Source organism: Phyllostomus hastatus, unplaced genomic scaffold (assembly GCF_019186645.2).
Source record: "Phyllostomus hastatus isolate PE091 unplaced genomic scaffold, TTU_PhHast_1.1 phas_contig_40, whole genome shotgun sequence".
Lineage (NCBI taxonomy): Eukaryota > Metazoa > Chordata > Mammalia > Chiroptera > Phyllostomidae > Phyllostomus > Phyllostomus hastatus.
This window is the reverse complement of record NW_025333872.1, coordinates 78,246,128-78,274,038: the sequence shown is the minus strand read 5'-3', so window position 1 is coordinate 78,274,038 and position 27,911 is coordinate 78,246,128. Positions and strand designations below refer to the sequence as shown.

General features: G+C 34.1%; 1 protein-coding gene and 1 non-coding gene across 10 annotated transcripts; both read left to right on the top strand.

Moving 5' to 3' along the window:
* BCLAF1 (BCL2 associated transcription factor 1) lies at nt 1–27,560 on the top strand. 9 transcript variants are annotated; one of them, XM_045842914.1, is made up of 13 exons: nt 1–132; nt 3,916–4,017; nt 5,750–5,862; nt 6,780–7,691; nt 8,911–9,576; nt 9,731–9,900; nt 12,186–12,291; nt 13,339–13,423; nt 15,937–16,112; nt 17,266–17,446; nt 18,538–18,684; nt 24,628–24,840; nt 24,994–27,560. In XM_045842914.1, the coding sequence occupies exons 3-13, from the start codon at nt 5,759–5,761 to the stop codon at nt 24,997–24,999; spliced, it is 2,766 nt and encodes a 921-aa protein (XP_045698870.1). In that variant the 5' UTR covers nt 1–132; nt 3,916–4,017; nt 5,750–5,758; the 3' UTR covers nt 25,000–27,560. The 9 variants fall into 9 exon arrangements, 8 of the variants coding, with proteins under 8 accessions (XP_045698870.1, XP_045698878.1, XP_045698873.1 ...); XM_045842919.1 differs by having other exon boundaries at nt 54–132; nt 6,786–7,691; nt 9,430–9,576; XM_045842915.1 differs by having other exon boundaries at nt 54–132; nt 6,786–7,691.
* LOC123822312 lies at nt 22,258–22,391 on the top strand. Its single transcript, XR_006786282.1, has one exon. It is a non-coding gene; the product is annotated as a small nucleolar RNA SNORA22 (small nucleolar RNA).
* Nucleotides 27,561–27,911: the final 351 nt, after the last annotated feature.

The window sequence follows — 27,911 nt, the reverse complement described above, 5'->3', positions numbered from 1 at the left end:
ATCGGAAGTGACGAAAATGAGCTAGCGCGTCGAAGATACCTCTATGGTTTTCCTCCCGTTCTTGAGTCGGGAAATGGCCGCTGTGTAGTTACAACGAAGATAAGTCCCGGGAACCGTCCTTTGGGGTGTCAGGTAGGCCTCGCGCTGCATTCAGGGTAGTGAATTCACTCAATGGTACTGAATACTAAGGGCAAATGAATATTGTTGAGCCTTTTGTGGGTGGTGGCGGATTGGTGGCGGCCCGAGAACCCAGGAGACGTTGTGCCGTTATGTATGCGTTTCTCCGTCAGCTCCGCTCAGGTTTCTGAGGCACTAGGGCCAAAAGTTTGGGGCAGGGGGAGTCAGCAGCGAGAACGGTCCGGGTGTGGTGGCTGCGAACCCGGTGGAGAACCAGAGACCGCGCGGCCTCTTCGTGCGCGTGCGCATATCATCCTCGTCAACCCTTCCCCCATTTCCTAGGCCTAGACCCCTGCGCGCGCCCGACTGAACGCTTGGCCCGCGCACGCGCGCTTCCTCCTTTCTCGGTTCCTCGCGTATAGCTCCCGGGGCTGTGAGAAATGCACCTCGGGATCTCCTCATTGGCCGCAATCGCCAGTGATTTTCGGGTCTTTAAAATCCTTATCCCCATCTTCATGGTACCCGTCCGCTTACATCTCATTTTTGTTATTCTGCTGTTCTGTCTCTCGTAACTGTGAATTCCGAATCCACCTGGGGTCCTTGGTGTTGCGGGAAAATTTTCCCCGGGATTAGTCTTCTCGGGTCCCCTTGGCAACCCAATAGCAACCCACCGTGTGTTGGAGGAACGGTGCACTAGTTACAGTTGGTGCCTAGTTACAGCTTCCTAGGATGGGCAGCGGGGCTTAGCTGATTATCTGAGTGGTCCTACGACGACGGGGCCGGAAGGGCAGTTCTCCAGTAGTACAGGCGAAGCCAGGTCCTTTCAGCAAGCGATTCAGCCCATTATATCGTGTCAGAAATGTTGTGGCCATGATTGGTGGCTGCGTTGAGATTAGGGATTTTGCCCACATTTTCGTCAAAGTCCCTAAGTTGGCTTTATTTGCCTTTAAGATTTATCTTATCAGAATCAAGCAGCAGTACTGGCAACTACTTTTGTGTATCAAACTGTTTTTTTTACAGCGTTTTAGCATTGAAAAAATAAAAAAAAGGAGACCAAAGCTGAATACGAGCATGACCAAAACTGATGTAAAGAGATTAGCTACTTGAGACATCAGTTTTTGCAGCAGCACCCTGCAGATATTTTGGGGAATTAAAAAGCAAAACAATTCTTTATTCCTCTTGTGAATTCTCTTTCCAGTTGGAGTCTAGTTGGGATCAGTTCAGCTACTGTTTATACAAGAACCTTTGAAAAACTGGTAAAAGTTTGTGTTTTTATCTTACCCTACCCAATTCAGGATAAATAATTTGAAGGGAAGGATTGTGTGTAAAGTAAGTCAGGGTGGACCAATTTAAAGTCCGTCTACTGATGGCTTTTAGCATCTTGTTTTAAGGTTGCCATGCTTTAAGTGTTACATTGTGGTAAACACTGGAATTCCCCTTAATTCAGATAATTAAAATGGTGGCCAAGGAGATTTAGCTAGAAATATTCTTGATTGAGAAGAACAGTATTTTAGGACTTGGAGAAAGACCTGTAAAAACTTATCAATTGGTAGGCTCAGTTCTAGTTGAATTTATTGACTGACTTATGTGGGTTAGTCGTACTAGATTTTTATTGAGAAGACTTGTAGAAATGGAGAAAGTTTTTCAGTTCTACAAAGAGTTTTGGATTGGGAGCTTACAGAAACTACTTGCAAAATCATTAGTTGAACACTAGCTGAACTCTGTGTCATTTACAGTGATTTATTAACAAAGAAATAGGGAATCAAGACATCCAACATGTCTCTCTTAAAATGCTCTATTTCTAGCCCTAGAATAATAGTGTCTGGCTTGCAGTAGGCACCTTATAAATGCAAAGGAATTCTGAAAGCTTGTATTTGTCAGCATTCAAAAGATGGGTTTTATAGGTAGGATGTGAGATTATGAGAGTAAAATGACACGATTTTAAAGTCAGCACAGTTCTTGGCACATGGTTGGTATTTAAATATTTAGTTTTCTCTGATTTGATTTCTTTCTTTTCCTCCCTAGTTGGTCTTTGGAGGCCAGGGATCTCTTACATAGTCATGTCTCCATAATACATAGCACTGTGCTTTGTACATAGAATTGCTTTTTTTTTTTTTAATGGCTGCATTGATTGTAGTCTATTACTGACTATATTAGATATTTTAATATAAAATATTAAATATTTATATTTTATATTAAATGTTAAGTACATTGTGTGTCATAGTTTACATATGATCATTGAGTTCTTAGTATGGATATTTGAGTATTTTTATATATTGGGCATGAGAATATGTATCTCCTAGTCTAACAGCCTACAGACCCTCTCCCCCTCACTTTGCTATTTCTAGTGTTTCTTGGAACTTCAAAAAATCATGAGAGATTTGGCAGTTCTTGTCTGAATATATAGAAATTAAAATTAGCCTTTTGGATTTGTTAACTAAAATGAAACTTGTATCACTTCTAGCAGTAAATCTCAGTAGTATTGGACTTCTAGGTCACAATAAAGTTTCATAACATACCAGTTTAGAAGGTTAGTTTTTTAGCTCACTTGGGGGAGTTAATATTTTTAAAACTATAAATATACACTCATTTTAGAAATCGTTTCTGATCTGTGACCTTTTGCTTTCACTACTTTTTACTTTAGCATGTTTCCCTCAATCACTAGGCTCTTATTCATCCTTCCTAGCTTGAACCTCCCCTCTTAATCTCCCCTCCCCTGGCTGTAAGGGCATGGGTATTTAGGGGACATTGTTCTTGGTTTACCAGTTTAATCTTACCATTTCTTCTGCTTTGTAGTCCTAATTTTATTGCGTTTTTTATTTAAAAATTTATTTTTTTATTCAAGTACTGTTGTCTGCCTTTTCCTGTCCCCACTCCCCCCCCCCCCCACCCTTTTGGCTTTTCCATGGGTCCTTTATACATATTCCTTTATTGCATTTTTTAAATTGGATTAATTACTTTATAAGATTGCATATCTATGTGTATTTTTTCCCATTTAAGCCCATTTGTGAATTCCTTGAGTATAGGCATGTTATTAGTCTTATATTTCTTAGTTTAGTTTTTGCTCCTTCAGTGTTTTTTTGGTCTATCCTTTGCATATAATTGATAATAACTGAATGTTACAAGGCTAACCATTTCAGTATTGATAACTGCTTAATATTTTGTGCAAAACTTAAGTTTATTTGAATGATAGTAAATTTGGGAAGAGTATTGGCTTCAAGTTGATACTTGTTTAATTTACTGGCTATTCTGTTACTGAAATGTCTGCCATACGTGTGTCAAAATACTTTTAGGCACAAAACTTAAGAGTTACTGTGATGTTTGTTGTATGAATTGTAAAAAATCAATTTTAGGTGAAACTGAACTGTATAAAAGGAAGTGGCTGAGAGAATAATGTAAATAGAGCATTAAAATTAACTCATTTTAGATAAATTATAAATTACAGCATTAAGAATACTAATTATATATATCTGACAAGATGGCATTATGTTAGCCACTTCAGAATTTTCTGATAGAATGACAGCATAGCTTAAGTTTTGTAAAGCCACATTGCTAAAATTAGAATTTAGGTATTTAAGAAGTAAAGGTGCTGTCAGTTTAATAATACACTGTTGTACTCTAATTAGAACAAAAAAATTCTTTAAGCTTTATGGTTAAAGTTTATTTCCTAATTCAGTTTCCCCTTGAAATCATTTAGTGCCTTTATTAAGTGTTTATTGCAGTATTGGGTATAAGGCATTATAAACAGTGTGTATTTAATTTACCATAAATCAAACTCATGTTTTTTATTTTTGCCAGGAATTTGGATTTAGATTTACTCTCTGAGACCATTCTCTCCAGGAAGAATTTACAGTATCACAAAGACTTCACTTGACTGCTTGATCCTGCATAAAACCCAAGGTACATAGCATTCATTTTTCTTGTTTACACTTGGGCTTATTTGGAAAGCGTGATTGATTACTAAGCTCAGGATTCAGGCTGAATAATTTAAAAAGTGATGTGGTCTGAAGTTTTTTTTGTTTTTGTTTTGCTTATATGAAGTAAGCCAGATTTTAAAAGTTAGTTTTAGGAAAAAGATTCTCTTTATCTCTCTTGCTTCTAAGTTGTGTCTGCTTCTATTTCTATAAACACATCTATTTAAAGACTCAGAGCACACAAAGCTATTTAAAAGTAAAGCAGGACAAAATAATGTTGCTTATTTAACTCATCTTCCCTTATTTATACTTATGCAGGAGTTCCATAGCTTAGCGTCTCCCCCCACCCCAATACTGGTGTTAATGTAATTACAGTTGATCACTTACTATGTGCTAAATGTTTTAAGTGTGTTGTATTTGTCAACTCATTTAGTTCTTACTACAATTCTGAGAAACATAATTGTCTGTGTATTTCTTAGAATAAAGAGTGAGAGAAGACAAAGCTGCTATTTGTCTACTTGAGGATAGTTATATTTTATTCTGAAATAAATATTTGTCAGAAACCTTGATTTGTCATGTATGTTTTTTAATGAAGAAGAATGCAGACATTGTCATTACTTTTATCTATAATTCATCTCATCTAATCTGAGTACTTTTAAATACTATTTCATAATACTGAGGGAAGTCAAGGCAGGTGAAATAAGTACCTTGAAAAATACTTAGTTGTAGGAGAAATGGTTTAAATATATGGCAGTTGCATGCTGTTAGAAGTTTGGTGAGTCATTTTTATAGAAACAATTACTAATTTTCAGTAATGAGCTAGTGGAAATTCAGAAATTATAGCAGAAATAAACTTGGGAGATATATGTAAACAAATTTTGTGAAGAGTAGATTTATAAATCAAGTAGTACTGTTAACTGATTTCTGAGGTCTAATTAGATACTAATTACATTAGATTCTAATTAGTGTTTAGAAAAGTTAGAACACTGGTACCCAGTTCTCTTTTTCTTACAGTTCCAATCTCTTTCTTGTGGCCATCTCTCTAGTTTCATGTTCTTACCAGAAAGCTATAGGGTAGGCTAGACACTGATAAGTCCATTTTTAGTCCACAGTCATGACTGTTGAGAGCAGAGCCATGACCTCAGCTGTTCAGAGATTTAGTGGCCTTTATTATGCTAGAAGACTATTCACCATTCCAAGCAGTTTTGTATGCACGAAGTAGTCAATTCAGACCTATTTCAAACCCATGAAGCATTGCGATGACAGTCTCATAGATTTATTTTTCTTTAGAATTAAGCCACTTGCGTTTTCTTTGTTTCAGATTCCTTATCTATAGTTCTTTGTTGTTTATCTTTTTTGTAGGAAAGGTAGGCATTTGTATTGGGTATGGAATAACATCTAACATTGCTGCAGTCTGGTTGCTCTTTCTAACTTCTGCAGCTGCTGCCTTTTTTGGATTGAGACACATATGTAGGGCAGTCCATAGAAATTTTCTTTTGTGTCTTCAGTATATATAATACTTTTCATGCAGGTGAAAGTACAGTTTTTAGTTAGGAGTAATTGTCTGGCTTAGTATTCACTTAAAAAGAATGATGATGAATAATATTTTTTGAGAAACGTATCTTGTAAAATTTAATTTGTATCTGAAAATAAGTTACAATGTGAAACTTGTTCAGTTATGTTGTGATTTTTAACCTTTTTTGGTCTCGTTTTACTAGGAGGAAAAAATGGGTCGCTCCAATTCTAGATCACATTCTTCAAGATCAAAGTCTAGATCACAGTCTAGTTCTCGGTCAAGATCAAGGTCACACTCTAGAAAGAAGAGATACAGGTGAATTATCGGGCTTTTAAGTCTTAATAATGATAATTATATCAGCTAATACTTATGGAGTGCTTACTATAATGATACCTTGTTAAATTCATTAACACTTTATTCTCAAAGAACCCTGTCAAATTCATCTGTTGTTACCCTCATTTTAGAGTTAGAGAAATTGAGAATTGTCCAGGTTGTAAACTAGTAAAAGGTAAGGCATAGATTAGGATCCAGCTAGTCTGACTCTACATCTCAGATTCTTAATGTACTGTGCGCACTAAATGGTGGATTTCTTGTATTTTACTACATGTTAAGAGATGAACTAGATAAGGTAACAATTATGTTGCAGTAAGCAATCTACATATTTACAGTTTTCTTACTATTTCTGACTCAGGGTCTCTATAAGTTTATTCTTTTATTAAAAATTATTGACTCTGGTTGTCTTTAAATAGTAATACTTAGCGTAGAAAATAGAAACCATAAGTCGAAAATAAAAGTAAGCATACTTTATTAAGAATTAATACTAGATTATGATTTTTCCTGGATTATTTTTTTAAGCCTAATTGTATATTATGTGTGCATTTGTTCACTGGTATTTCACTGATGAGTATTCTTTACCATAAAAAATTCTTTTATACTATTACTTTAAGTGCTTGAATAGATGTACTATAATTTGACGTCATGTTCTGTTGGATATGTTTTTCCCCCATTTTCTCTGCCTTCATTTCTAAGGCTTTTAATTTATTCTCTCAATATTTATCTTAGAAATGAGACTTCTTTCATTGAAAACACTAAACTTGCATACGAGTTGTTTTTTAATATACATTTTTAGCTTTGACAATTGATATACTTGTTATAGTTTAAACTTAAGAGTGTTTAGAATGGTAGGATGGAATAGTTTGTTTTTATTGCATTGATATTTATTTCATTTTTAGTTCTAGGTCTCGTTCCAGGACGTATTCAAGATCTCGTAGTAGAGATCGTATTTATTCTAGAGATTATCGGCGAGATTACAGAAATAATAGAGGAATGAGACGACCTTATGGGTACAGAGGAAGGGGTAGAGGGTATTATCAAGGTGGAGGAGGTAGATATCATCGAGGTGGCTATAGACCTGTCTGGAATAGAAGACACTCAAGAAGTCCTAGACGAGGTCGTTCACGTTCCAGGAGTCCAAAAAGAAGATCTGTTTCCTCACAAAGATCCCGAAGCAGATCTCGTCGGTCATATAGATCCTCTAGGTCTCCAAGATCATCCTCTTCTCGTTCTTCATCCCCATATAGCAAATCTCCTGTCTCTAAAAGACGAGGGTCTCAGGAAAAACAAACCAAAAAATCTGAAGGGGAGCCCCAAGAAGAGAGTCCTTTGAAAAATAAATCACAGGAGGAACCGAAAGATACATTTGAACATGACCCATCTGAATCTATTGATGAGTTTAATAAATCATCTGCCACATCTGGTGATATTTGGCCTGGCCTTTCAGCTTATGATAATAGCCCCAGATCACCCCACAGTCCTTCACCGATTGCTACACCACCTAGTCAGAGTTCATCTTGCTCTGATGCACCCATGCTCAGTACAGTTCACTCTGCAAAAAATACCCCCTCTCAGCATTCACATTCCATTCAGCATAGTCCTGAAAGGTCTGGGTCTGGTTCCGTTGGAAATGGATCTAGTCGCTATAGTCCTTCTCAGAATAGTCCAATTCATCACATCCCTTCACGAAGAAGCCCTGCAAAGACAATCACACCACAGAATGCTCCAAGAGATGAGGCTAGGGGACGTTCCTCATTTTATCCTGATGGTGGAGATCAGGAATCTGCAAAGACAGGAAAATTCTTAAAAAGGTGAGAACTAAAGGGGAGAATTTAGATAAAAATATTAATAGTTCTTTGAAATCTATTTGTATTTCTTATAAGACTTAAAATTGCATTATGATGTGTATTTAGCTCTTTTTGCTCAACTTCCTTCTTTATAAGTTAATTTCAAGTTGGTTTCACTCATATCTCCCTAACTTTGGAATTAAGTGCTTTAATAGAAACTAATTTATATTCCTTCTTTTAATTTTTTCTATTTTCAGTAAATTCAGTTAATATAAACAAGGAAGAATTGAGTAGGGGTAAAGCATAAGTGATAGCTGACATGCAAAAACAAAATATTTTTAGAGGTTTAATTTTGTAATATTGGAGCTTTGAAAGCTTATTTTGTTCTCTTCAGCATTATAATGTGACCTACATAAATAATGCAATTCTATTTCATGTTCTTGTGTGGTATTATAAACAGTCCTCCTGCAATATTTTAATAAATCTGCCTGACCATAGGGAAGATAATGATATCTCTTACTGACCTAGTGATGTTTTAAACATACTTTGTTTAAATTCTAATAAATTCTAATTTCAAATGTTGCTAAACTCATTGAAAACTTTCCTAATGTGTGATCGACTTAAAAATAAGAAAATCAAGCACGCTATTTATGGTATACAGTGCTGTGCAATCTAGAATTAATTTTCCTATTGTATTTGATATATAGTTTGTACTTAATCCCAGAAGTCATTATTTTCTACTGCAAAGTAGATATGAACTATGTTATGATCCAGATAGAGTATTTAGTATTATCAACTACATTAAAGTCCAGTTTTGTGAACTTTTCTTATATTAGCAAATAAGTAAAATCTGAAATTTTGTGTATAATCATAAGTAGAATTCTAATAGATAAGTATATTATTTAACAGTGGTTTTTAGCCTCAGAAATTAAACTTAGGCTATGTTTTATGTTACAGAATCTCTGGAAATTTGGGTTTGTTAGTGCAGAATTGTGAGCTATGACTAACTAGAACAGGTTTCCGAGAATGGCTTTGCTTTTTTAAACTTCAGAAAGTCTGTTACATAAACTTAAAAACTCAGTACATAAGAGCTATTTGAAAAGTGGAATCTGAACACACTTTCAGTAGGGTTTTTTTTCCTCTCATTACTGGTCCTGTGGTATTGGTCAGCACATTTAAGTATGCAAATTATCCACAGTGAATGCAATCCAGAGTTACCATCCTCTTCTTTGCTTATTCACAGGTTCACAGATGAAGAGTCTAGAGTATTCCTGCTTGATAGGGGTAATACCAGGGAAAAAGAGGCTCCAAAGGAGAAAGGATCAGAGAAAGGGAGGGCAGAGGGAGAATGGGAAGATCAGGAAGCTCTAGATTACTTCAGTGATAAAGAGTCTGGAAAACAAAAGTTTAATGATTCAGAAGGGGATGACACAGAGGAGACAGAGGATTATAGACAGTTCAGGAAGTCAGTCCTTGCAGATCAGGGTAAAAATTTTACTACTGCATCTCACCGGAATACTGAGGAGGAAGGAACCAAGTACAAGTCCAAAGTTTCACTGAAAGGCAATAGAGAAAGTGATGGATTTAGAGAAGAAAAAAATTATAAACTTAAAGAGACTGGATATGTAGTGGAGAGGCCTAGCACTACAAAAGATAAGCACAAGGAAGACGACAAAAATTCTGAGAGAATAACAGTAAAGAAAGAAACTCAGTCACCTGAGCAGGTAAAGTCTGAAAAGCTCAAAGACCTCTTTGATTACAGTCCCCCTCTACACAAGAATCTGGATGCACGAGAAAAGTCTACCTTCAGAGAGGAGAGCCCACTTAGGATCAAAATGATAGCCAGTGATTCTCATCGTCCTGAAGTCAAACTCAAAATGGCCCCTGTTCCTCTTGATGATTCTAACAGGTAATTTCACATTGAAGCCCAGTAAATAAAATGGCTTTTAAAATGTGGGTGGTTAGTTAATATTCCAGTTATTTTATTTTCTGAACATTTCCCATTTTCATATTGAAACCAATGATATATTTTGTTTGTGTGTGTTTGTACTGATATGTTCCAGACCTGCTTCCTTGACTAAAGACAGGCTACTTGCTAGTACACTTGTCCATTCTGTCAAGAAGGAGCAAGAATTCCGATCCATCTTTGACCACATTAAGTTGCCACAGGCCAGCAAAAGCACTTCAGAGTCATTTATTCAGCACATTGTATCCTTGGTTCATCATGTTAAAGGTATGTTTAGTACTGTGTATTAAATTTCTCCTGCAAGTAAAAGATGAACAGCTATGCTTAATAATCAATGTACTCCAGTGATAGCAGGTATACAGACATTGTTAAAAATTTGGAAAAAGGAGTGTTTCATGAACACTCCTTTGAGTGTTCAAGAGATATCAGTCTTGCTAGCAGGAAGGTATTTATAAAAACTGACTGAAATGCTTAAAACATACCCTAAAAATTTACAGCATAGTACAACGTGATGTAGATTTATTTAATGCTAAAAGTCCTTGTGAAATATGCCATTATATTCTATTTGAAGAACCGAATGCTTACAGATTTTCTTTCATTGCACCATATGTATGTATGACTTATAATATACTCTTGGCATAGATTCACAACGGTCAAGCAGTATTGTTACTGAATATTACTAAGTTTTTCTCAACTTCTAAAACCTGAAACCTGTGGAAAAACAATATTAATTTCCTATCTTGTTTTTGTGTTACTTTGTTATATAATACTTAGCTGTTTACATGGTAAATAAACCAGAGAAAATTGGTAAGATTTTTAAAGGGGAAACAAGAAACTAAATAGAATATTAGATTAGTAGTGATTATGTGAATAATGACTGATTAGGATAATGATATGAGATTTGTTTACTTAAGATGATAAAGGGTGTTTATGTCAAATGAAGTATGATGTGTTCGTCAGGATGTCATTCTAGTTACAAATTACTAATTATTTTCAAAGGTTTAGGGTACGAGTTTTTGGGCAATTATGTTTTTGTTTTTGTGTTTAAAAGGCAGCATACTATGAAGTAAGTAGGTTCTTAAACTCAGGAATCTCCGTGACTGTTGGTCTTAAAAGCCATTTTTTTAAATCAAGTTTGTCTTTTGACATGAGAACAACTCATTGTAATAGTCGAAACTCATGACTAGCAATTCTTTATGCACTTGATATTTCAAAACAGTGAATAATTTCTTTTTTGACTGTAATTACTTAAATGTGGTAACAAGAGTTTTGTTATTTGGCTATAACTAGGTTTGTGAACCTGTTTATGACCATATTACTGTGGTACATAAAACACAAAACATAAACATTTTTCTTTTTTCACCTTTTTTCTTTGACCTGTCTCCACATTTTAAAATTTATTGCTAAATTTTGAGATCAGGTTTTGATACAATTTTTTCTTTTTCATTTTCATTTTTTTAAAGAACTGTAGTTATGTTTTATTATTGGTATTGTGCAACCGATCTGAACAGCTCTTTCTTAATTTAGAGCTGAAAATGCCCAGTGATGTTTTCTTTTTCATTGTAACTAGGTCCTGGAATATGTTTTGAAATGGCAAAATCCATGTTTCAAAGTAAAATAGCTGTTGAAAGATACAGGCAAAGTTGAATCTTCTGTCTTCCTGGCAAAAATGGCATAAAAACTGAGTTGCTAGCTCAAATTCCTGGGTTTCATGGAATTATGATTGAGGCACTACCCTTGTAGTGGCCGTTTCAAGTTTTAATGATTGGTTATGAGACATGTGCTGGATATTGGGCGGTAAGTTGACAAAGATGTATGTTGACCTGTTAAGCAGATAGCTTGCTTCGTAATGTAACATTTCATGACTTCACACGTCTTTGTATTTTACATTTACAGCGTATCTTGAACTAGTTTAAAAATTAATCAGCATTGATATCACTATAATTTTAAAATTGTTAAAGACAAGGCATTAATATCAAATGTGCTGTTGGGTTTGCCAAGATGCCAGATTTTTGGAGTAATTAATGAAAGTTGATTGAAAAAATATTTTCTAATGGAAATAGCAGTGTTCGATTTTTTCTTAAATTGTTTTTGTTGTCAGTATAGTTCTTGATGAAATAATTTTATTAGTTTACTAAAATCAGCTATGTAGTTACTTCAGTATTTTTGTTTTTTGCAAATGATTACTTGAAGTAAATTCATTTGTTCATATTGGAAAGGTGTATAAGGATATTCACATACTGTTTTGTTCTGTTTGAGGAAGTAGTGCATTATCGAAATGGATTAGAGACTCTTCAGTTTAATCTATTTATTGTTTTTGCATTGTGTGTAGTATTCACAGGGACCTGTGAGAAACTTGGCATCAGTTTTCTGTTGAGGTACAAGAGTTATATATAAAAGGGGCAGGGTAGGAGGACCTCTTTGTAACACTTGATTCTCTTCTGCTAGGTTTCTTGAGTATTTTTATTTTCTTTTCACCTGCTACATGCCCTTCTGTCACAAATGAAAATTCCTATGTAACTAATTGGGCAGTATTTCTCCTAAATCAACAGAGCAATACTTCAAATCACCTGCAATGTCCCTAAACGAGAGGTTCACTTCCTATCAGAAAGCCACTGAAGAACATAGTACCCGGCAAAAGAGCCCAGAGATACACAGGTATGTGTACTATTGAATGGGCATACCAAAATGCTACTTCGATAGGAAGACAATGTTTAAACATACTACATTGGAACTGTGCTATCATTTCTATGCAAATGAACTTTGGTTTTATTCTTGATTTATACCTTGAATAAATGTTTGTCATTTATTTTTTTTTTCTTTTCTTTTAATTTAAACTGGTTGTTAGAATTTAAAATACTCTTGCCACTCCTCTGTATGGAGTGAAAATAGCTACCACGTTTGTTTTTTGGGAAGGGTTTGGATGCTTAGAGTAAACCCTTGAATTAGTTTAATTCCAATATGTTTGTAAAATAAAATGCTCGGTGGAGAGGTAGACGTGTTTTTATGAAAAGAGCATGAATGTCAAAGTTAGACAAGTAGAAGTATTTTCAAATTTCGGCTTTGCATGACATTTCATTGCATTGTGATGAACAAGTTATTAAATCTTTAAACATTAGTTTTTTTCTACCTACAAAGTAAGATAGCAGTGCCTATTTTGCAGGGTAGTGGTGACGATTAATATTATTGATTATAAAATGTATAGCTGAGTACTAACTACATAGTAGGTGTGGTTTTGGTGGTGACTACTGAAAAAGCAATGGGAAGTTGCAGTTGACACTAGCTTAAAAAGGCAAGGAGAGGCACAGAATAGAACTAAAGTTCCACTGAATATTAAAAATATTGGAGACAGGAATAAATGATCCTATTCATGTTTTCATTGGGGATATTAAGTATATTTGTATTATAATTGTATAATAGTTGACACTTAAAAAATTTAAAACAGATTTTTCTTTTTTGATTAAAATAAGTTTGATGTTCTAAAAGGTTAGGCTTTATATGTAGAAATCTGGTTGAAATATTTTATTTTTAGTGGCAATAGTTTTATTTCTTAATTATCTAACAGTAATTAGACTAATAATTTACTATGTTAAATTAGTCGATGGGTAGAGAAATATGGTCTAGTATTTTCTTTACAAAAATGAAAAATTATAATTGGAACCATTAAATTAATGTGACTACAAATAGACTTTATTTTACATTAAGGAGAATTGACATCTCTCCGAGTGCCCTGAGGAAGCATACCCGTTTAGCAGGGGAAGAGAGAGTTTTTAAAGAAGAAATTCAAAAGGTATGTTTAAAGGGAAACTTTTTTCAAGTTAAGTTTAGCTTTGTCAGTGATAATGTATGAAGCATAGTTTGTCTAGGCAAAATGTTCACACATATCTTTTATTTTTAACTTGTAAACATACTATATATACATGCATATATACTCACATATACATACACACACATTGTTCCTTTCTAGAAGAAATTAAGCTGACAATATACTGTGTACTAAGTTAAATCAAGAGGTGTTTTTTTGTTTTGTTTTGTTTTGTTTTTGGAGAATTCTTATGTCTTTATTAAATGAGCCAAACTGTTGCCAGATGCCAGAGAGCAGGACCTCAAATGCTCCCTAAATCAAGGATAATTTTTTAAAAATGCTAATGAAAGGAAGACATTACTTTTAAGAAAAGAGCAAAGAATGAATAGGTAGGTGAAGGAAAATTATAAAAGCAGTGATACAGATTATATTAGGGTTTCAATGGAGTTTTGAAGGGAAATGAATAAGCCAGAATAAATATTTCTTGATTTATGTGTGCTTAAATTAACATTTCTAGGTTCTTCACAGAAGTAATCCTAATGCTACTGGGCATTTTTGATCTGGACTAAGAAATGAACATTCTATGAACTGATTTACAAGTGAATGTTTGGAACAAAAGTTGTGTCACTGTTAGAATATTTGTGGATTTGGGGGGATGAATATTTAAACTAGAGAAGCCTGTTGTGAATGACTGGCTTCAGGGGGCTCTGTGAGAATGGAGTTCAGTCATTGTTAGGGGGGCTTTGATATACTCTGATAATTCAAAATTGACATTTTCTAGGTGGGGCAGTCATGTGACAGGCCATAAAAGTTTAGTTAGAAGTATGTAAGGAAAAGTAGAAAGAGATCAACTGTTGTAATGAGAAACTTACGTGTCTTGGAAGTACTGCTTTGTTCCAATTTTGGCTGTCACCATATAACTGTCTCTGATACTTGGAAAACATTTAGCTTCTTGGATGTTGGTTTTCCAATTAGAAAAATGAGAATACCTCTGTTTTGGAGAGTTGTTGAACAGTGGGATTATTATGAAAATGTTGGTACTTTTACTAGAAGCTTTTATTAACATTTGTGTGCAAATTTTTAAATATAACTTACTAGATAGGAATTTAGAGCCTAGGGAAAAAATGGTTTCTTTGCATGGAGCTCGTTGATCTTGGATTCTGAGAAGTAAATACTAATTTGGACTTTCACTTTCAATACCTAGGATTCAGTGTCAGTTTTGTCTTGCAAACAATTTAGTCTATACTTGTGCCCTGACACTGAGTATTTTGCTTCTCTAATTACTCAGATTAGATTTTGATCTGGAAGAGAAAATAGTGGTTACTAATGGATGGATAAGAGGATATGACATTGCTTTTCATCTTTCATCTTTCTGTCTGAATGAATAATTAACATACGTGTTAATGTGTAGTATACATATAGCTTGGAGTTTATATATACTACTTTCACTTTCCTTAGCTTGTTACTTGTGGGGTTGGTAATACCTAGGTGAATAGGCAGATTTCTGTTCTTGATTAAATTTTCTTGGTTAGCCTGGGAGCATATAGGTGAGTAGTTTTCATTTGGAGATATATTTATACTTTCTGGTTTATGAATGCTTATGAATATCATAGCTAGACTTCCCAGTACTATTTATTGCTGACTATTAGCAAGGATGTCCACATTATTAGCATCTTACTGATGTGTAATTTTTCTTCATTCCTAGATTCCTCTTTCCATCTTCCTAAATTATATAGTATTTGAAAAAGCAATGGAACAAGAAGGAGGTGAATTGTGACCCAGTTAAACTAATGTCCGTTACAATACCTGAATTGAGAAAGGGCAGTATATGGCCTAAAATACTGAGTTACAGGATTGGGAATAATGTCTTTTTGGCTTTGTTTCTACCCTTGTTCACTTCAATTGGTTTCATTAATTATTATTCCAGTTGCATGTTATGGAAATTACAGAAATCTTACTTTAAGTGGTTTTTATTGGGTTGGTCAACTTTTTTGGAAAGAGCTTGATGATAATGAGATTTAAATAATTAGAACCATTACTTTAGGATACCTTAACTTTATAGGCAGATGGCTATACCACAAGTATAGATTATAACCTTTGTCATTGTTTAACTATCTTTTAAAAATGCTATTTGTAATGGTGAGGGGTGATAATTAATGAGGATTGCTGAGCCGAAAAATAATTATCATTTTACTATACAAAAGTTTATGGGTTGCTTTGAAGAAAAATGTAGGACGTTTTTAAGATAACGAGATTTTAATAACTTTCCCAGTCTTGCTGCACTTGTGTACACAGATGTTTAGTAAAAACAATCAAGTACATTTTATTTTATTTTTACAAAAATTAAGTATAGAAGTAGTTTATGATCCGTTTTTTTTTCTGATCTTAAAATGTCATTTTAGAAATTGGTATAAAATTTGGCTCGCTCTCTATATATATACATGTATTTTTTTTTTCTATATCTCCCCTGAAATTTATTTTACATCTGTCTTTTATAGGGAGACAAAAAATTAAGGTGTGATTCTGCTGATCTTCGGCATGACATTGATCGTCGGAGAAAAGAAAGAAGTAAAGAACGTGGGGATTCCAAGGGCTCCAGGGAATCCAGTGGGTCAAGAAAGCAAGAAAAAACTCCAAAAGATTACAAGGAATTCAAATCTTACAAAGATGACAGGTAATTGTTAAAACTGTTTGAATTAGGTTTTAGCTTCTAATTAGCCTTTAATAATTGTCAGCTTAATTGCTTTCAATTTTGACTGTGTAATCGAATGTTTAAATTTAAACAATTAAAATTATTTGTTTTACAGCAAAAATGTATTTGTCTTTTACACGGCTTATGGTGGATGAGGACAAAAACTTTGGAATAGCAAGCTAACACTGAAAAAAAAAATGACAAATTAATGTGTCCTATTATCCAGGCTACATCAGGAGGTTGGACTTCAATGCAGTGCATTTCTAGAAACAGTTTGTGTAAGAACTTTGGTTCGTTATGCTTGATTCCGCACTTTTTCAACTCATAACACCCAGAGTACAAGAATTTTAAACTGATTTCTAGTGGTTTAACATGGGAGAGATGGGGGGGGAGGAAGGACTAGTTTTTATGAAATACCAATGTGTATTAGTCTTTCAAAGTAATGTTTCCATGGATACTGTTAGCAGTGGTAAGAGTTATCGCAGGTATGACCTTTTCGGGTGTTGCATTAGAATCATGTAAAATTGATCACCATAGAGTCAAATAAATAATAGGAATGTTAAGTATCATAGGTAATTGTTTTTGGGGGTGTTTTTTTTGTTTGCTTGGTTTTTGTTTTGGGGGTTTTTTTGGTATTAGGTAAATGGATTTTACTTGTGTTTTTTATTTATGACTGGTATTTGTAACGTCATGTTTTTTTTATTTCTATAATGGAGTTATGGCCCAAACCATACCAACTGTTCTCACCCATGGTATACAAACTTCATTCATTTTGAAACTTGACGTTTAAGAACATTCTTTCTTCTTCCTACTTTTCTTTTTCTTTCCATAAAATAACAAAAAAATAAGTTAAAAATATTGAAGAACTGAACCTTGTACTTGAAGTTTCCAGACTGCTAGTTCCTAACTGGCAAGCCGTAGTATGTTTTTCAGTAGTGATGTAAACCAAATATTGAAGGCGAATGGAAATAGACTGTCAAAGTTTAACACCCAATCATCTTAGTTATATAATCATTTTAATAGGGGATAGTTTTTTGACTTGAAAAATATCCCTCTTACTATAAGATTCAACAAGGCCTTTATCTTTTTAAAGATAGCACATATGTTTTTCTTGTTTTCTTTCTTTATTTTTCAGTAAACATAAAAGTAGAGAGCAAGATCATTCTCGATCTTCATCCTCTTCAGCATCACCTTCTTCTCCCAGTTCTCGAGAAGAAAAGGAAAGTAAGAAAGAACGAGAAGAAGAATTTAAAACTCACCACGAACTGAAAGAATACTCAGGCTTTGCGGGAGTTAGCCGACCACGAGGAACCTTTGTAAGTTTTAAAATCATCTTTGATCATTTGCTAGGACTTACTGTATGTAAGGAAAGTTAAGTGATGTGATTTAGATAGTCTCTGATTCATTATTCCTGCAGTTAGAATTAGTCTTGAAAGATGAAATGGTATTTGAAGTATCTTCTCCATTAAGAAATGCCACTTAGGGGGAGGGAGGAAGGGCTGGAGCTGGGATGATGCTTTTTTTTTGTACATAGAGGTAAAAAAAAAAAAGGTGCCTAATTAAAAAAGAATAAATGAAATGCATTTTGAGATCCAAAAGCATCTATATAAACTAGATACATTTCTACATTTCTTAACTTTGGAATCAATTACTGTACATAGTTCTTAAATATCCAAGAGTCAAGGGAAGTTACTGATTGAGATCCATTTTTTAAATCACTTAGTTTCGAAAGATTATCAAAAAATATTTTTAAAAATCTGTATGTTCATCTTTGTATTAGAACATTTTTATTTTTCCCTGTTCAAGTTCTTGTTTAAATGTGTATTAATCATAGAAATCATAACTTTCTATTCTGCATAGCATACATATTACCCTCATGTTTTAATAAGTTTGTTTTAATTATTAATTTAATGAGTTCATAGTGGCTCATTTTCTTCCTGACTCTTTGTTAGATTCACATTTCTACCTTGATTGAGTTCCAGTTGGTTATTATAGAGTTCATTGATTAGATCATTTGGGAAACAGAAGAGATTTGCTTATATGGTGATGGGTGTACTTGAATACTTGGCTCCTATGATAACTGAAGTAGACAACTCTTTTGGCTAGTCCAAGGGAAAAGAACTAACTAGATTATTTTAAAACACTAGTTCAGGCCATGAAAGTGTAGTATTCTAACACTTAGTTTTTGTGCATTTCTTCTTAATCTCACTTTCAAAAGGCAGGGTGTTGTGTTTTTTTTTGCCTGTGCTATAAAATGGCCACCCTTTTCCACACTCAGTGGCTATAAGTTGGGATTTAGGAAGAAAATTAGGGCATATGTTTTTTGTTACTACAGTAAAATTACAGTTTGCATGCAACTTAAATGCCTTTGATTGCATTACTAAACAACTTTGTTAATGTTAATCAGTTTCGAATTAGAGGCAGAGGAAGAGCCAGAGGAGTTTTTGCTGGGACAAATACTGGTCCAAACAACTCAAATACTACTTTTCAAAAGAGACCGAAGGAAGAGGAATGGGATCCAGAATATACCCCAAAGAGCAAGAAGTACTTCTTGGTGGGTGTTAGAAATCTGTGTTTATTTGGTTTGCATTAATTTTCAAAGCATACTGGGTGCAGATATCCACTACTATGATAAGATTTCACAATAATGTGGGCAGCCTTTTTAAAAATTCATTACCCAGATGATTTGAAGTTTTGAAAAATGTGGGTCCCTTTGGTCCTGTCTGTACTTTATTGACATCACCTATGGGCTGACCAGGGTTATCTAAAAATATACCTGATTTGATAGCCACATTCAGTGAAGAACATTAATATGTTTTATCTGTCTGTATGACAGTGACACTTGCAAAACCTCTCATTGAGATTTACCTACACCATCATCACAGGCAGTTGTTTAAATGAAGGACAAGGAGAATTCTACATGTAATTAAGGATTTCAGGGAGGCTATTAACTTTGACTGGAATAAAAGAAGAATGAAAAGTGACATGGAGAAGTTGCTAGATACACTAATTTGATGTTTCCTTGTGATGTTTTTCTCTCGGAGTAATTTTCTAAGGGATGAAACCAGAGAAGTTGGGTCCTGAATGATTCACTAGGTAGCGATGGAAATCTTCTGCAGTTTAGCATGGAGGAAAAGGGTCTGTCCTGCATTATAGATGCAGACTTCAGGAAACACTAAAACTGTTGCCAGAAGTATACCATACCTTGGTACTTAACGGTTTCAGAACCCGTCAAACCCTGTACTTGTCACATTTTGATAAGAACAAAATGTTACAGCACTTGGTGGTTTGCTCGGGACTCATCACACTTGCTGGAACTTGTATGAGTCATGATGCTGCCCTGCAAGAGAAAATGCTTTATAGTTTGGTACTTGTCTGTTTCAGCACTCGTCATGAGTTTCGAATTAATGACAAGTACCAAGGTACCACTGTATTCATTTTTCTCATAGCTTCTCAGGAAAGTCATGTTTCAGAGACTAATTAAGACCTAATTGTGTTGTTGCAGCGAGTAGGAATATAGTACTGGATTTACAAAATTGTATCTTTATTTTGGCTTTTATGAATATATACAGGGAGGGGCAAACGTAGGTTTATAGTTTATAGGTTTATAGTTGTGTGTAGGTTTATGTGGAACAGTTTATTCTTGTATTAGTATTTATTTTTGTATTTTCCATGGGATCAACTATAAACCTACTTTGGCTGCACTCTGTACTTAAATGAGCATGAATTTCCGTGGCACATCTAAGTTAGAGGATAGAGCTATATTCTGAAGTAGATTGATATTTTGTTTGGAGAATGGGCGTTATACTTAGTATTGAAATTTGTTCCCATTTGCCTCTTTTTGTGTGTACTTTTAACCACCAAGAGTCAAAAAAAATTAAATTTTCATACAGTGCATTATGATAATATTCACTCAACATACACTCCTGTAAGGAGAAATTGATGCTTGAATTGCTTCAATTTAGTTTGGAAAGTGAAAGGCCTTTTATTCAGTTACAGTATAAAGCAATTTAAAAGATCTGTTTCATTTTTGATTTAAGAAATTATGTATTAACCTACTATTTATGCTAGATCTGAAGAATGGGTAGCCAAATATAATTCTAATTTTGGGGTTAGAGACTAGTAATGGAGAAACAAGCATTCAAAATATGTATTGTGGATTTTCTCCAAACAAGGAAATGGTGGGTTATTGCAAAGGGAAGAGTTTGGAGAAACTTTGTAGAGGACCTTGGCTCAAATCTTGAGCTTAAAAAGATAGGCAGGTATACTGTAGGTAGCAGAATTGCAGAAATATCCTGATCAGAGAACTCCAGAACTCAGATGGTTAGATCATTGTTATAAGTTTGGGAAAATTTAAGAACATCAGGAGCCAGGTTGTGGAAGTGTGAATGTAAAGTAGTTTTTAGAAGAATCTTGGTTGTGGGAACAGATACATCTGAGTGATACTGTCTGAGTAAAGGGTCTAGATTTGAGACAAGTTGAGAGAGTAATATTTATAAGGACTTAACTCAAGGATCCACTGGTTGGGTGTTAGTAGTGAGAAGAAATTCTCTAAGATCCAGGGGATATAAGGGGATGATGCGTATTGAGGATATTAAGTTCTGTTCTTGAAATAGCCAGAAGAAATCAGGTAGAGATACACAATGCACACATGCTAATAAATGTTCTAGAGAGTGAGAGAGAAATACAGGGCCATCTTTTTACAGGTCATAGGTAAAGCCATTATAAGATCACTCAAAAGAGAAGGGGTTGTTAAACTGACTTTGCAAAGATGTGGTGAGGAGTGAATGATGGTAAAAATGCCAAAGAGTAGATCAAATGTGAAGGGTCAAAAAATGAAAAGGGAAATGAGAGGTTAGTAGATTTTTTTAAATACTTGTAATATTTTACAAATACTTAATTTAGGCCAGACCTTCATTTATCTCTGGCATTATTTCATAACCTGGTATCATATTTTTACCTTAAATTGGGACACAATCATAGGTTGGCCTGTAATTAGACAGCAGTTTTACTAATCAAGAAGAGTATTATTTTAAGAATTTAGTCACAAGTAGTGGTAACATTTTATATGTTGCTGTTCTATGTTATAGTTAAAATTTTTCCTTTCTGTATTAAGTATACAATGTGCATTTGTCACAGTGATGCTCACTAGAAACAAAAATAGCATATTAATACACTTATTTCTTAAAATCAATTCCCAAAATTAATATTTTGTTTCTTAATTAATGAACCAGTGAAATAACTGGCTTTTACATGGATATTTAAATTTAAAAGATTTTACAGTAAAGATAATTGACTTAGGCAGCTAGCTTTGAGAACAGAATTATAAACAAAAGTATAACTTGGAGGAAATGAGGTTGAAAACTATAATCATTCCCCTAGGTCCTTTTCAGGATAATTTACCAGCCTGGAAGGTTTGTCCATGTTAATGAAACAATACTAATAATGTTGATGAGAATATGTACTATGCTGGGCCTCATTATAAAAGCCTCTTGAGGTGGGGCCATTATTGCACTTTTACAAATGAAAAACACTGAGGTATACAGAGATTGAGTGGCTTCACCAAAGTTAAAAGTTGTATGGCTAGAAGAAGCAGAGTCAGAATTTGAACTCATGTATGGGCTCCAGAGCCTGGGTTTTGCAAGCAACATAATCATCCTTCCAGTACAGAGTAATAATAATATTTGTTGCACTCTTCTGAGCTTTCCCATCTTAAAACTTGGATTTATGCAGATTCTGCAGTGTTTTCAATAATAAGTATTCCAGGAGAGATAATAGTCTTAGAACCTGAAATTCTCTGGAGGGGCGAATATATGAAGTTGAAGCAAGTGGTAGAAGTGGGCAGGTTCTCAGTGCTCAGTTGATGTTGTATTCTGAGAAAGAGAAAACCACTAATGAGAAAGGGGGTTCAAGATTGGAGTTTTAGCCCTGGCTGGTGTGGCTCAGTGGATTGAGTGCTGGCCTGCAAACTGAAGGGTCGCTGGTTCATTTCCCAGTCAGGGCACATGCCTAGGTTGCAGGCCAGGTCCCCAGTAGGGGATGCATGAGAGGCAACCACAAATTGATGTTTCTCTCCCTCTGTTTCTCCCTCCCTCCACCCCCCAAAAATAAATTTTAAAAATCTTTTTTTAAAAAAGGATTGGCAAGTGTGCTTTATAGTTCCCTTGGCTTTGACTCTGTGCTAGAGCAATGTCTGTCCTTTTCCTCTGCATTGAAAGGACTATTTGTCCTTTTAAATGTATTTAGAAAGTCAGCACATTATTAAAAAGAAAGATTGGAGTTTTAATATAATTTAACAATTTGAAGCTTGATCATTCAATAGAGAAGAGATAAGGGAATACAGAAGATCTTGGTTCTCTAATTATGGCCTCGTTTTATAATATTTTTGACTGTATTATATATACCTAACTTCTCTGTCCTTTATTATTTCTGAAGTAATTAATTTTTATAAATTGTAATATTAAATTGTGGGTGTTAGAACTTGAGGATTAAGTTAGTATGCTTAACATCAAAATGTCACTTAGCTGCCAGGATAACCTCCGAAGTACACAGCGTAATGTTGCAGCCATTTTTTTTTTAACCCAGTTTCACATGATCATATATTCAAAAGTAGTAGTTTAACTCTCAGGTCCAGCTTTGCCACTAGCTTTTTTCTGTTTTCTACTTCCTGCTGCTTTGTATGGTAATTTTTTACCACCACCAGGATTCCTGGGAAGTGTATTTGGTGGGTGATGTGGAATAAGAGGTAGTGGAAAGGACTACTGCTATGGCCTTGAACAAGTGACTCAATTTCTCTGTGTGGTGTTTTTTTTTTTTGTTTTGTTTTTTGTTTTCATTATCTAAAGGGGGATTAATAACAGTATTTTGCAGGGTGTGGTTTTGAGGATTAAATGAGTACATAAATACATGGAAAGTGCTCAGAACAGTGCCTTCCCTTGGTAAACAGTATATAAAGCATTACTTTTGCAGTTTATTGAGTCCTTTCCTGTCACACACACTGGGCTGGGCACTTTTTACAGACCATCTAGGTATCCTCAGGGCTCTCTTATGTAAAATGAGGAAATAGCCACACAGTTTCTGTTAAGATACAAACCTGTACCTCTCACTAGAAAACCCATGTGCTTCTTCCCACAAATTCATGGAATACTGTGTAAAATACCACAAAGAAAACACAAATTCGAGTTGGTTGTGCTGATAACAAAAGGGAGCCTAAATTAAGTGATCGTGTGGGTATTATTTTGAGTGGCAGACTATTTTAAAAGTTTATTTTCAGTTTACAGTTAACTTTATGACATTGAAATTTAAACTTTTGATAGCTACTAGATTTTCTTTATGGAGTCATGTGTACCTCTAGCTAGTGATGTTTCATTGGTTTGGTCACGATAGATTCTTAGAAATTGGTAAGTGTTCTTTTACATGTGTAACTGCTTTTTAAGTCATGCAGGCAGGAGAGTGATCTGTATTACATGAGTGTGCACAAAGGCACGTTCTGTTTTGGAAAAGGTGCTCATGTAATATTTGAAAAAAGTTTTAGCGACTTTTGGGCATTTGACCAATACCAGTACCCCATAGATTATGCAACATTGTTTGCATTTATTCCTGTTTCATACAGGGAAATCATTTTGCCTTAGTTCCCATTTGGGTAAGTGGGAAGCAGCAGTTAATGAAATTATATTACAGGAGAACTTTGGCTATTTGTTTTGTATTTTGGGTGTAATACTCATCTGCTTGTCCACAAAGTCAAGTACTTTTTGATTTTGCAGATTGTTTTGATTAATACAATAATTTGTAATTTGGGAAACATCTTAATTTGGATACAGTTAATGAAAAATTATGGTTGGAATGTAATAGCTATAGTACTTCAGATTGGTGAAGAAAGAATAAGTTTGCAATATTTCTCTGGGGACCATGTCATCATGAATTGGGATGTGAGATTACCTAGCCCAGAGGATTGATATGTAATATACATTGATTGAGATTTATATATCAGTAGGATTTTAAAATCTGTTTCTACATGTAAAGTATCATTCATACCATCTGTTTTATTTAATGTTGATTACATTGTGATGTTTTTACTTGTCACATCTCTAAGGTAAATTTTTTTGGGAAAATACTGGTTATTTTACCACATTTACATGCAGTATAATTTGTAACAAGTGAGCCTAGGTTGAAATAATGGGAAAGAAAAAGTAAAAATCTGATAATCAGTGGTAATTTAGCAGTTGAGATTCTCAAAAATTATCTGAGCAGCTCAGATAATAATGCTTGGGTTACTAAGCAGTAAAATGTAATTATTTGCTTTGACAATAGAATATATTTTTTTGAAAAGTTGAGTTTTACTCAACTTACTGGTTTTGTTTTATTGTGTTTTAGGACATTAGCAGTCTCATGTACTAAGGCTTCAGAAAATTAATACCGTGACTTATTGGTTTGGGGGTATAGTCATTTTCCTTCAAGAAAGACATTTCAGTGACAATTGTTTTTAACCTTTCTGTAGCATGATGACAGAGATGATGGTGTGGATTATTGGGCCAAAAGAGGAAGAGGTCGTGGTACTTTTCAACGTGGCAGAGGGCGCTTTAACTTCAAAAAATCAGGTAGCAGTCCCAAATGGACTCATGACAAATACCAAGGGGACGGGATTGTTGAAGATGAAGAAGAGACCATGGAAAATAATGAAGAAAAGAAGGACAGGCGCAAAGAAGAAAAGGTAGAAATTTTCAAGTTGTTAGAGACTCAACATTTTGGGGGGTTTGCAGGGCCAGTCAATGAATTATTTAATTTTTAGGAACAATGATTATTATGGATCATTTTCATACTCTACACCTTTGCTAATCTTTGTCCTCTCTCTTTCTCTTTTTAGGAATAGTAAATCTGAAGTGAGATTGCAACAGAGAGCAGAACTTGCACCCATTGTTTGTTTGTTTTTTTTTTGTTTTTTTTTTTACCTGATTTTTGTTTTCAAATAAAGAATGTAAGCATTTTACTTAAATTTTACTGTTTGCAAGTAGTCTATAGAAACTTTGTTTTAAGTCTTCAAAGATCTTGGAAAAATAGTAGATTGTATGTTGAAAATTGTACTGAAATAAAGTAGAAAATTGTTACGTACCCTATTTGTAACTATCAACTTTTAAGAATACTTTTACTGTTTTTGTTACATGCATTGTAATTCTGCTTTGTCTATAAGATATGGTCAAGTACAACTCTGTGAAAGTTCTGATTCTCTTCCCTCCCTGTTTGTTAATGTTTATGCTGAAGTAAACGTTAGCTCTACATACAAATTTCGGGACAGAAGTTGTTTATAGAGACTGCACTAATTATTTTAACTGTAACCATTTGTTTTAACATTTTCCTTAATTGAAACACACTACATTGTAGGGTGACTAATTTTTGAAGTGTACCACTGAAAACGTTGTTACTTTGGTAAACTAAGCTAGTTTAACCCTTCAGGAAATGTTTAAGAATGCAAGCTAGTAAGATTGCAATTTATGAGGGTTTTTTGTTTTTGTTTTTGTTTTTAATTAACGCAAGCAGGGGTGGCCCATAAAAATCACTCTTAGGAGCCTTTACCATTTGGATTCAAAATTCATTATTCTCTTTCTATTTTTATTTAAAAGTTTGAGTCATGGTCTTAGCAGCTATTATTTGAGAGAGGAAACTGGATTGTAATAATACTGCAAATAAAAACCCCATTCCTACCAAATATTTTATTTTTCACAACAAAACCTGTTATCCATGCTAGTATGGAAGAGGATTATCCTGCAGAATAACTTGATAGGTTAAAAAGATGTACCAGATTTTATATCTTACATATTTATTTAAGCTTTTGGACAGCTGAAATACAAATTTGTTGTCTAACCATAAGAAAAAATAGGTGAACAACATACTGTTCATTAGTAGTATTTTACATAACTTGTTTTTTCAAATGTCAACAATAAAAAGTTTTGACAGGAAGTTTGTTGCAGAATTAATCTACCTTGGTGTTTTTTTGTTTTTTGTTTTTTTTCTATTTCAATTGCAGTTTGTAAAATGGCCTTTTATTTTTTTCTTCCCTAGGGTTCTACTTTTTAGGTAGATAATCTTGAAAATGTTAATTACCTTTATGCTTATGCTGATTGCTCTTAAAGGAATGAAAATCCAAAATAGTAAATCTCAATGTTAAGTATGCCTGCTTTATGAGCATATATAAAAGTAATCAAATTTTATTCAGCAATTAAGTTGTACATGTTTGCATTAAAAGGTGATAATGCTTATTCTGCTAGTGTAATCTTTTAAAGATCTTAAGTGTATGGCCCTTCATTGTCTTTTGATGATTTGCGATCTTTCTAGCACCTTGATTGCAGCCAGGGGAATTTGAATTTGCTGAGAGCTATTTTGGGGGAGCGGTAGGATGAAAAATAAACCTCAATATGTGATGATGTCCCTAAGATCTTTAGTGTTGCATGATTTCTCCTGTTAATTTGGTCTTTTCTGAAATTGTTAGAGCAGAGGAAATACTGTCAAAGCAAGTATGTATGTAGGATTGATCAGGACATAACGAATATTCTTCCAGTCAGATTAATTACATGCTAAAGCAATATGGATTTGATCTCCAGTACAGAATTTTCACAACCATTTTATTTTATACAAATAAATTTAGCTTTTAACAGTTATTTTGTTAAATACTAAGTCTGTATGCATGACTATGAAGTGTGGTGGTTCTTTCTGACTTAATAGGAAAAAAAGGAATTCCCTGAGAAATTATTTAATGGGCAGTGGGAATAAAGCTACCTAAGTCCTGCCAACAGGTCTTATTTCAATTGCAAATGCATTGCTTTAACACAGTATATGTAGGATACAGTAACTTTATTCTTTAAAAAAAAATTGAGGAAAGAACATGCTACCAGAATATAGTAGGAAGGATGATTGTGGATGTTACCTTTTTCAGAACCAAGCATATAAAAAGTAGTCTATGTATTTTTTTTTTAACCACAATTTAATTTTATACTTCATGAGATATTATAAAAATCAAATGGTTTCTCTTGTAAAGATACTTGTTTACAAATGCCGGAAAATAATAACTCTTGATGCCTGCATTAACAGATTTCCTTTTGCCTAGAGAAGGAAAATAAAAATGAACCAAAGGGTATTTCCAAAGCAGATAGCTGTTTAAGAAGGCCATGACTCAGTCTTTAGGTGTGTATACCTTTCAACGTCTTAGAATTTTAATACAAAAAGCAAAATATGTTTTTCCAATTTCAGCCTACTTTAAGGAATTACTATTCCTTTTGTCACAGTTAAAATGAAGTGTTGGGAATTAAATTATAATTTGAGACAAAAATTACCCAGTAATAATGAATGTAGATGGCTCAACAATTCTTAGTGTGATGTATAATGCAACAGGGACCCTTGTAAATTGTCATATGCCAATAAAAATGTCGTAAGTGGTCATAGCTGTTTGTTTATCTGATTTTGAGATTATACCTGTGTCTGCTCTATACAACTGATTTTTATGGCCAGTTTCTAGATACTAGAATACCAGTCCCTCTCGTAGGAAAATAGCTGGTATGGTATAACCTTTTGGTGGTGGGGTGTGTCATAAGTACTTTATAAAACTCCTCAAACCCCTGTATATTGTTTTTCTTGTTTTCCTTGGGAAAACAGGAAATTGTACAGGGGATTATTCCAAGCCATTATTAGAGAATGCAGGAATTCTGGATTTCTAGTCTAGCCTTCCTATTCCTGTATTAATACAGGAACTTAGCCATAATATGATGGAGAATTAGCATTACTACTCTATCT

Coding starts and splice junctions, on each gene's coding strand:
- BCLAF1 (XM_045842914.1), top strand. CDS start 5,759: ATGGGTCGCTCCAATTCTAGATCACATTCTTCAAGATCAAAGTCTAGA. Junction 7,692..8,910: donor ACAGGAAAATTCTTAAAAAG/GTGAGAACTAAA, acceptor GCTTATTCACAG/GTTCACAGATGAAGAGTCTA. Junction 18,685..24,627: donor AGAGCAAGAAGTACTTCTTG/GTGGGTGTTAGA, acceptor ACCTTTCTGTAG/CATGATGACAGAGATGATGG.